Raw genomic sequence first — 10,980 nt, forward strand, 5'->3', positions numbered from 1 at the left:
TGAATCCACATACAGTACTCTCTCCTTTAGGCCAGTAATGCAATAAGGAATGATTATGAATGGCAAAAATACTGTAATCCCAAATTCTCAAATTTCCAGTTAAGGAAAAAGGTATAAGACTTTTCCAAAACTCTCATGGCTAATAAATAGTTAATATTCAGACTTAGATATATTTACTCCAAATCCATTGCTCTTTTTGTTTTTTTGTAACTTAATTTGCTTATTTATTAATGTAACCCTAAGTGGTAATAAAACTCATTTTTCCAAATCAGGTTTAAAAACCTAATCTGGAACATTGAAATTGCCCTAAATTGCCTGGAGAACTGAGGCAGGATACCAGAGAAGATAGAGATCTGGTCTCGGAGTCAGAAAGACCTAGGTTGAAATCCTTCCTCTGATGAAGATTGACTGCTATTTAGCTGTTTAGCCTGTCTTTCAATAATGCAAATATAGCTGACATTACACAGCCCTCTGAAGTTTGCAATGAGTTTTACATAGACTGTGTGCCTTGATTCTCACCCTTCTGTTATGGAAGAGGAATTTGAGTCTTAGGATGTAGTGTGACTTATCCAGGCCCACATAGCTGTGTCTGAGATGAGAATGATCTGCTCTGTCACTGCTACTTTGTAGTCCCCCCGACTTCCTCTGAGGCTTACTCTAAATCTTACGTTCTGTAAAAGGCCTTTCCTGTTTCCTTCTGATAGCTAGTGTCTTCCTGACCTTCCATCTGCTTTTTATATATCTTAATTGGCCTTGTTTTCATGTTTGATTCTCCATTAGATGTGAGCTTCATGAGGGCAACTGTTTTTTGCCTTTCTTTGTTCCTCTAGCTCTCAGAACAACGCCTAACTTGTACAAAAAAAAGGCAGATCTTCTTGATTGCCAGTCTAGTGTTCTTTTTATAATCTCAGCTACTGATCATCTTTAGGTCGGCCAACATACTTGGATCATGCTCATAGCCTAATTCTAAAAGTCCAATCTCTCCGTGTACAGTTGAAACTGGGGAGAGAGTGCTAGGTCTGGAGTAAGGTAGATCTAAATTTAAATATTGCCTTGGCCATTGACTAATTGGACAAGTCACTTAACTCTATTTGCTTCAAGTGGAATTGGAAATGGCAAACCACTCTAGTAAACTTTGCCAAGAAAACCCCCAATGGGGTCATGAAGGGTCAGAAATGACTGAAATTACTGAAGAGCAGCAAAGGTTACCAGGCCCATTTAAAATGAATTATATCCATTTGGTTGTTGTCACTGGTTTAGTGAGTTGTTGTTTTAAAATACAATCTCCATCCCATCTCCACTACTCTGTTGTTGAGCATACCTGCTAATGAATGTGTGGACTTACTTTGATTCAGAAGTCATTGATGTCTTTTTTCCTTTTTTGTTTCAGAGGCAAAATTGGGAAGGTGCACAGCATTGAGGTGATGTTCTTCCTGAATGGTGGTATTCTATTTGGAGCCGGTTCCATTTGGATGTGCTGAGTGGCCTGCCAGGTTGAATCCTGTCAGATCTCTGGGGACAAAGGCTGGATTTTCAGATACTCCTGTGCCTCTCACTTAACCAAAAATGAAGGAGAACTACTGTTTACATGCAATCCTGGTCTGCCTGGGAATGCTGGCGAACTGTCATGCATTCTCAACTGAGAAATTGAATCATTTAAGGCCTCTCCACGCTCACCATGAAAAAGGAAAGGAAGGTCAAGTTCTTCAACGTTCCAAAAGAGGCTGGGTCTGGAATCAGTTTTTTGTAATTGAGGAGTACACTGGACCGGATCCTGTATTAGTTGGCAGGGTAAGATATTTTATTTCAATGTTCCTGGTGGTTTGGTGAACCTTTGACTTCACTGGCTAAAGTCATAGAGTGATAGTATCAGAGAATTAAAACTGGAAGAGACTTTAGAGAAAGTCCAGATAGGTTAAATGATTTAACTGATGTTACACAGTTGGCAAGTATTAGAGGTAAGATAAAAATCTGGGTTATATGGAATGTGTACATTTCTTAAACTATACAAAGAGAAATATAACAATAACCAGGGAGAAGAGTGCTTCTAGGATGAGAAGGTGATCAGAAGCAATAGATGCTACTGAGAGATATCAAGGAGGGTGAGAACTGAAAAATCATGGATTTTTAATTTAATTTAATTTAATTTTTCAAATAAGAAGTTACTGGCGATCTTTGTGACAATTTTACTTGTATGATAGTGAGATTAGAAGCCACACTGCAAGTGTTTAACTAAGAAGAACAGGGAAGTGACAAAGTGGACTCAAGGTATTTAAACTGCTCCTTTTGCCTCCCAAAAAAAGCTTTTGAAAAAAAGAGAATGCTAGAAAACTTGAGGGGATGGTAGTGGCAAATGAAATGTTTTGTTTTGATGGATTTAGGGCATATTTATAAGCAGGAGAGAAAAAGCAATATTAAATGGAAAGATGGAAAATTTGAGGAAGGGGAGTGAGGAAGGGGAGTAGAGGGAAAGAAAGTTGATAATTAAAGGATTTTATTTTTCAGAGAAGATGAGAAGAGATGGGAAAAATATACTCTAGAAAGGTTTTTGTTCAGAAGGAAAAGGACTAAAAAGAGTATATTAAAGTAATTTGAAGTATAGACTTTGTAAGTAGAGAAAATCTCCAAATTAGAAGTTTTTTCATGAAAATTATGAGGCCAAGTTCTCTTCTAAAAGGCACAGGGAAAAAAGGTGATATAGGTAGACTGAGGAAAGGAAAAGTTTTGGAAACAGACAAATTGGCTAGAGAGACCATCAGGAAAGAGCAAAATGATCATTATGTAACAATAAGGCCCCAGTGAAGATCACATAACATGCTTTTTTAGTCAAATGAATTGGCAAAATTTTGTGAGCTTCTCCTTTGCTGTATATGAGTAGGAGTAAAGAAAAAATAGATTGCAATCAACAGTGTGATTTGGCAAGGAAAAGGCGGAGATAGGCAACGGTCTCAAAGGTAATAAGTAGAATCTTGCTGAACTGGTAATTATAGAGTCAAGATTTAGAAGAGAGGCTAGAGAAAAGAAAGACTAGAAAAGGGTTAATACTCCAGGAACCCAGGAAAGGTTAAAATGACTGATGTTTGCAGTGAGGAAAGGGAACTCTTCAAAATTTATCATTGTTTATTCACTTTCACATATTGTAAAGAACATTGTGATATTCTTTATATTTTTAAAATTGTATGCTTTGAGGTATTTTTTGCTTCTAAAAATGTGCTCCAGGTGACTAATCCTCATATTTTTTCAATATCTGTTATTTTTATATAATCTTTATTTTTATATAAACTTTATTTTAAATAATCTTTATTCCAAGGGACAGTCTAATAAAATAATTTTATGATTTTGGTTTATTTATATTGATAAAGATTAAGTATGCTAAAGGTCTTGGTCCCTGGAGGGACAATGATGCAACAAAATGTAAACATATCTATGTAACATTGAAGAGATTTTCTGAATTTCCACTATGGACATGATCAGAGAATGGAAGAATAAATATAAGTACTATCATTTTAGGCTGGACAATGGATATGTCTGTACAATACATGGCTACATCAACTAAAATTTGGATTCTGGGAAAGTGGTTTCTGTATCCTATATTAAGTTAAAGGCAGATAATTATTTGTTTGATATTCAGTTTTCAATATTTATAATTTGTTATCAAAAGTGAACCTTCATCATGAAACCTGAATGTTATGTAGAAATGGAGAAAATTTATGTTTGGATTTAAAAAGAAAAAAGTCTACAATACTTAGGGTTAGAAATTGGCAAGAAACTATTGCTTGTTTCACTTGATAGCATTTAATGATTTACTGAAATACTTTTTTGTATGGAGCTTAATAGTAAATCATATCTGATTAAATGGAAATAGCATAAATCCCCTTTTACAAGATTCAAATGAGAATCCACATCTAACTTTCATCTGTGTTAGTGTTGTCAGTAAAATGAGAGGACTCTAAAATATTTTAAGTTGATCATATGTGTGAATACAAAAAAAGTCTATTTGATTCACAAGAAATTTCATGAAGTAGAAGACAGGATTATAGAATGTTAAAAATGGAAAGGTTCTTAAAACATGGATCACTGTGTTACATATCATAAGGACCAGCAGGAACTTTGTAGCATAGAATGTTGAAATTGGTAGAAATCTTCACTGTGGAAGTGTGGTGTCTGCACATAAACAATACTGACTTTATCAGTAATAACTCCTACAGTCTTCACAGATGTCGAAACTGAAATGCATAAAAAACAAGTAGTTTTACCCTGAATATCCAGTGCAATTGTGGAATTAGCTATGATTAGAACACATATCCATGTGAGTAATAGTTGTCCTGTGAGTAATAGTTATCTTGTAGATTATATCAGAGTGAAGTAGAATGTTAAAAGAGTTATGCACTAGAATATATTTGCTCTCCTGTAAAGTCTTTTATCCTCTCATCTGAACTTCAGTTTTTCCTTATAAAATGGGATAGTGATATTTGCACTAACCGACCCTCATAGAATAGTTGTGGAGGGGGAAAACAATCTAAATGCTTTGGGGAAAAGGAAAACTTGAAAGGCTTAAAATACTGTATAAAATGAGTCAGTTGAGTAGGAGGAGAAGGTTACCCGTTTGCAATGCCATTATTGCCACCCTGGGAGATACTAATGTATTCATTCATTTATCAAACACTTATAGACTATTATATCAAGACCATTTGTTGTGCTGTGTGGAGTACATAGATTAAGAAAACACAGTCTCTAACCACTTCTCACAGAATCACATAGAATTCCATAATTGAAATGGACTTTAGAGGCCATTTAGTCCAACTCATTCCTTAATGATTCCTCCCACACCACCCCCTATACCCCTGTGACCAATGTGCCCTAAAAGCTCTTTCTTGAATGCTTCCAGTGTGGAAGAACCCACTATTTCCTGAGATAGCCCATTTTTCTCTTATATAGCTCCATTAGAACGTTTCCCCCCCATACTTCGGATGCCATTTAAATGTGTGCTTTTTTTTTCATGTCCCACCTATTGCTCTCAGTTCTCAGCCAGGCAGAAATTTAATCCTTCCTTGTGATAGCCTTCTAGTTATTATATCCTTGTTCAGTTTTCTCCTATGCCTAACATCTCTGATTTTATTACTGAATCCCAATTTGTTGTGAACTCAGGGTCCTTTACCATCCTTGGATATTCTCTTTTTGATATTCTCCAATTCACAATGCCATTACTGAGATGGGGTACCCAGAGTTCTTCATAATATTCTTACTGTAGTCTAATTAGGGCAATATATATATATATAATATTTTTGCTGTAATCTAACCATGACAATATGTTGCATTCTAATATCCCTATTTCAGGATACATAGGATTTATGTTTAGTAGCACATATATAGAAATAAGCATAATCCAAGGCACAGTGTGATGAATGGCCTAACAGAAGAACCTCCCAATGATGGAGGTTAAGAGGAAGGTTCAGCCACATTGCCTTTGTAGAACTTGGAGGACTTTATGGAAGAAGTAAACAGAACCTTTAATGATAGGTTTGTAATGGGCCAGAATGATAGACACCATTCCACATATGGTGATTATAGGCAGAAAAATACAAGTTTTGCTTAGGAAATAACTAGTAATCTGCTTTGGCTGGAACACAGAGAAATTAACTAAAAGTCCCAATAATAAAAGGAAGTTTATAACAGCTCCTTGATTCTGTGAAAAGGGAATTTAAACTTAACTGAGAGCAAAGTGTTATGTGAATGATAACATTATAGAAATGTTGGTTGTCTTAATTAATATCCTTATGTTTTTAATTTACTAGATACAATAGATAAGAGGTAATAATGGAAGGATTTAAAATAGGAGGATACCATATCAAAAATGTACTTTTAAAAAATAGCATAGATTAAAACAGTACTTCAGCTAAAAATAGTGAAAGTTCACTATCCAATTCTTTTTCTTGTCTGATCAAATATATAGAAATTTTGAGAGGTATCATGAAACAATAGACACTGGAGGTATAAAATGATTTCAAACCCTGGCTCTGCTATTTATTTTGCCTGCATGCTTTTTGTCAATTCATCTCTCCATTCTTCAGTTTCCTTATGTATAAAATGGTGGGGCAAGAATAGAAGAGCCTATGACCTATTCTAGGTCAGTATCTATGATTGATTCAAATATATTTCCATATGAATAATAGTTTTCCATGTGAATAATAGCTGTCATATAGATTTTTATCCTAGTGAAGTAGAAATAGTTGTACATTGGGGTATATTTGGACAGAAACTGTTAGACTCTCAAAATTCTTTCCCTTCCCCAATTATCAGCCCTTACTGCCTTTAGTTACCCTGGAAAACTTAGATTGTTGACTCAAGTCATCACTTCTTTATCATGACACCCTATTGTCCATCAGAGACAGTCAACTAGGCTTTATTTCTCTCAGTGTTGACCCATCCACTTCATCCCTATTGTATTTGCTCATATTCTCTGTACTGGAAGATCACAAATTTCTTTTTCCTCTTTTCCTAGCTCCACTCTGATATTGATTCTGGTGATGGGAACATTAAATACATTCTCTCAGGTGAAGGAGCAGGAACCATTTTTGTTATTGATGACAAATCAGGGAACATTCATGCAACCAAGACACTGGACCGAGAAGAGAGAGCCCAGTATACACTGATGGCACAAGCTGTTGATAGAGACACCAATCGACCACTGGAGCCACCTTCAGAATTCATTGTCAAAGTTCAGGACATCAATGACAACCCTCCTGAATTCTTACATGAAAATTACCACGCCAATGTGCCAGAGCGGTCCAATGTGGGTATGTATCAAGTAACCCTTCTCTCTCTTTGTTATTTTTTTTTGCATTTTTGTTTTTATAAGCACTGGGCTCATTTATATGCAAGTAAATATTCCCTAAACTACTTTGCCACAGTTCAAGAAGTAGAATGTAGATGTTGTTATTTGAGGGAAGAAATAAGTGGGGGTGATTTTTAGACAGTTATCAAGGTACTAATAATAAATGCAGCTGGGACTTATATTAAATGAATTCAGTATTATAACATGAAAACTTATGTAACATAAATCAAGGGGATTTAATTTGCATTATTTGAGGAATCATTGCCCTGCTAAAGGATTCCCTGGAGGGCTACTTTAAATTGCCACTTCCCTTAGCACATTTAATTTAATTCATTCATTCAGATTCATCTATTTGATCTTATGAGCAACTCCACTGAATACAGTTTTATCCCATATAATATTCCCCTATCAAACATCATTTTGCAATGAGGTCAAGTTTTAAACAGACCCCCTACTACAATAGTGAAACCCCTACTTTAAGGGTATTTGCTAAATTATATATTTAGAACATTGTTCCTGGGGACCTTACCACTTTATCAGTACTTAGTCTAGTCCTTGACTCACTAACAGATGTCCAATAAATAATTTTGACTAGACTTGATTTATAATATTGTATATCATGTCTTGCATCATGTTTTTGCAAAATCCATAGGAAAAAAATAGGTCTGGCAAACTTGTTCTACTATTGGTGTCGTTATGCTCATCTTTAAAATAAAAAAAATTGTTAATAGTTGGGAATAGATTGCTTGGGTGACTAAAGACTAATGAGTCTGTACTATTTCTAGCATCAGAATAATAAAGCCTTTGAGATTGGACTTGTTCTACAGTGTATGGTTTTGATGCTTGCTACCATATTGCCATCTTCCCCCTCAGATCCTCCAGTTCAAATGTTTCATCAGCCAACAACTACACCAGAAACTAGTCATTGAGGGTTTTCCAGGGAAAATGACAAATCAATTTCCTACTTAGTTTTTTGGTTGAAATGCTCCAGAGTCCACCCTACCAGATGCTGGCCTTGGAACCCAACAGATGTTGACTGTTTGGTTTTTTTGTTCTTTTTTTTCTTTTTCTGATGGCTACCAATCCCATCTGAGAAAGAAAGAGAAAATTTCCATATCAGCAGGGAACGACATTCTGGACAATATTTATAGCAATAAATTAATTAAAAAGTGGGATTAGTCATTTTATTACATGCAAAACTACAATGAAATCTTATATTTATTACACTGCTACAGATGGAAGATTTTACTCTGTCCTTTCATGAAAAGTAATTCATCATTAATTATCATTTATTACACTTTTAGGAAGGAATTATACTTAATTGTTTGATTTATGGGATGGTCCAAATGCATTCTCTAGGAATGTTTTTTCAGTGCTGTTTGTAACATTAATTTAGCTACCAAATATAATAGAATTTACCATGAATTTTCATGTTTGAATGAACTAATTAAATATACGGTTTTTCCTTTTTTTTTACTAGAGGAGATGAGAGGGAGAGAAAATTTATTAATAAAAACTACATTAAGCATAATTCTAATTTCAATACAAAAACACAAATGCATTAAGCTGATATTTTTGGCTTCTTTTTCCAACTATGAAATGAAATCACATACACAAAAAAGATAATTTGTATAGCAATGCAATTTGGACAAAAGTATCTCTCTCCTTTTTCAGGTACATCTGTGATCCAGGTAACAGCTTCAGATGCAGATGATCCTACCTATGGAAATAGTGCTAAGCTAGTTTATAGCATTCTGGAAGGCCAGCCCTATTTTTCTGTTGAAGCACAAACAGGTATGGGAGATTGAAGTTAAGAGTTTGAATGGTTTTTGTTCTCTGACTCCATTCCAGCAACAGGAAAGTGATCATTGGAAGCTATACAATCAATCAATAGCTCTTGTTTTGAAATTATGACTTTAGCATAGGTTAAACTTCTGGAGAAGTCACTTGTCTGTAGATTATTTCCTCATTAAACTGTATGTAAGGTAAAGAAATGGGCAATTTTATTGGTGTAAGATCTTTGATAAGAACTCTTTTCTGGTTCAGATCAGTATTTTTTTCTATAATTTATTGTATTAAAGTGTTTCATCTGACTAGAGTCTTAAGTTAAGTGACTTGCCTCACAATCACACAGGATATAGTAGAGGTGAATTTTGAACTTTGGTCTTTCTGATTTTGATGTCAATTCTCTATTATGACTTGTTGTAACACATTCCTGTTTCTTCTTAAAGTCAACAGAGGAGGGGTTCAAAACCTTTTATGTGTCATGGTACCTTTGGCAGTCTGGTGAAGCCTATGGACCTCCTTGGACAATAATGCTTTAAAAAGATCATAATTGAAGAAAACACTAAATTTCCCCTTAGTGAAAATAAAGTTGAAATCCAAGTTGAAAGTCTGAAAATGCCTTGAAATTCCTTGAAATCTGTCCATTTATCTCTTGGAGATCCTTTGATCCTGTGGGTTTTTTTTTTTGTTTTGCTTGTGTGGGGGTGTGTGTGGGTGGGCGAGGGGGGATATGTTTAGATAACTGATGATTATCCTTCTTGCTTGAAGGAGACCATGACATCAGGGAGGTGATACTGTGATAAAAAAGTGAATTGGATTTGAGTGAGGGGGAGCTGTGCTAAATCACCAGTCTCATTTTCTCCTCTAGAGATAGCCTTGAATGCAAGGCAATCAGGATTAAATGACTTACCCAAGCTCACACAGCTAGTAAATGTCTGAGGCCATACACACACACACACACACACACACACGTACGTATGAAACATAAAACATAACTTTGCTTTTGAAGCTGATTTGGACCTTTAAAAAAAAGTCATTTTAATTTGCAAGGACCCTTTGCTTAGTACTTCCAATTTCTAATATCTTCCCCTATGATTATTTATGTTTCTATGTTTCTTGTTTGAGAACTAACATTCATAAAGATCTTTATCTTCACCCATGTAAGGGAGGCCTATTATTAACCCCATTTTTATAGATGAAGGAACAGACTGAGAGGGTGCCCAGGGTTCCACAGTTGTATCTGAGGCACAATTCAAAATCATGTTTTCCTGATTCAAAGTTAATCATTCTATTTCCTAAAATACCTAGTAGTCTATATTTTATATGTTATACACCCATTTATAAATTTTTTTCCTCCTTTAATGGTTGTCTTCATGAGGTCAAAGACTGCTTCAACCGCTCTTTATATCCTCAATATTTAGGATAGTATCTAGTACATAATAAGAGCTTATTTAATAAATCCTTCTTCATTGGTTGATAAACTCATACTGCATACTTACATTAAAATTGTGCTGCCATTGTGTAAAAGAATTTTTAAAAAAAGGTAAAGAATTTTAGCAAAACTAACTGATTCATCAAGAAAAATCTACCATATGTATGTGTATATATATATATATATATATATATATATATATATATGTATATATGCAAAGCAACACTAGAATGTTTTTTTCTCATCTCTCTTCTTTGAGTCCAGGCTTGTTCTTTATGCTTTTGTAACTTTCTATTTATTGGTTTGTAGATGTTTGCCTTACCATTTACATTTATGAACTTTTATCTTCAGGAGCATAATATTCAAAATTTCATGGTCCATCTAACAAAATCTCTTGGCAAATCCTTGGAGAAATGCTGTCTTTGAGTTTTTGAACAGAGGTTTTAAAATGGTAATTTGCCTCCTGTTCAAATGAGGGAAATATCAACACTCGCAAATACCCCAGACTTTTAGCACCTGGCACTGGGAAATGTGAGCAAGCTCAGCTGGTACAATATATAGTAGGACAGCAACAACTTGATCTAATATCAAAGCTTCCTCATTATTTGCTCAGTTCACTGTTTTTTTTTTCCCTTAGACTATATGGATACACTAGACATAACCAACATAGTAGACATTTTTGATAAGTGAGTGAATAAATGGAAGGGAGGAAGGAAGGAGAAGAGAGGGAGGGGAAGAAAAGAAAGAAGAAAAAAAAAGAAAGGAAGGAAGGATTTATTCAGTTCTTAATGTGTCATAAACCCTGTACTAGAAGTGAAGACTGCCTTCAAGCAGGATAAATCATACCTAAGTTAGTTGATTTGATTATGCTTTCAGAATTGGAAAGGTATACCTATTGCAGTTAGTGAAGAGAGCCAGACCTTAGCCT

The 10,980-nt window shown here is 34.8% G+C and overlaps 1 protein-coding gene across 1 annotated transcript in view; it reads left to right on the top strand.

Moving 5' to 3' along the window:
• The window catches only part of CDH11 (cadherin 11), a 115,069-nt gene that overhangs the window by 63,570 nt on the left and 40,519 nt on the right, over nucleotides 1–10,980 (top strand). The window contains exons 2-4 of the mRNA XM_074203207.1: nucleotides 1,391–1,791; nucleotides 6,503–6,797; nucleotides 8,510–8,629. Of these exons, the coding sequence (XP_074059308.1) occupies nucleotides 1,567–1,791; nucleotides 6,503–6,797; nucleotides 8,510–8,629 (640 nt within the window). The 5' untranslated portion in view covers nucleotides 1,391–1,566. The remainder of the gene's footprint in view (nucleotides 1–1,390; nucleotides 1,792–6,502; nucleotides 6,798–8,509; nucleotides 8,630–10,980) is intronic.

This window comes from Macrotis lagotis, chromosome 1 (genome assembly GCF_037893015.1).
Source record: "Macrotis lagotis isolate mMagLag1 chromosome 1, bilby.v1.9.chrom.fasta, whole genome shotgun sequence".
Taxonomy (NCBI): Eukaryota; Metazoa; Chordata; class Mammalia; order Peramelemorphia; family Peramelidae; genus Macrotis; species Macrotis lagotis.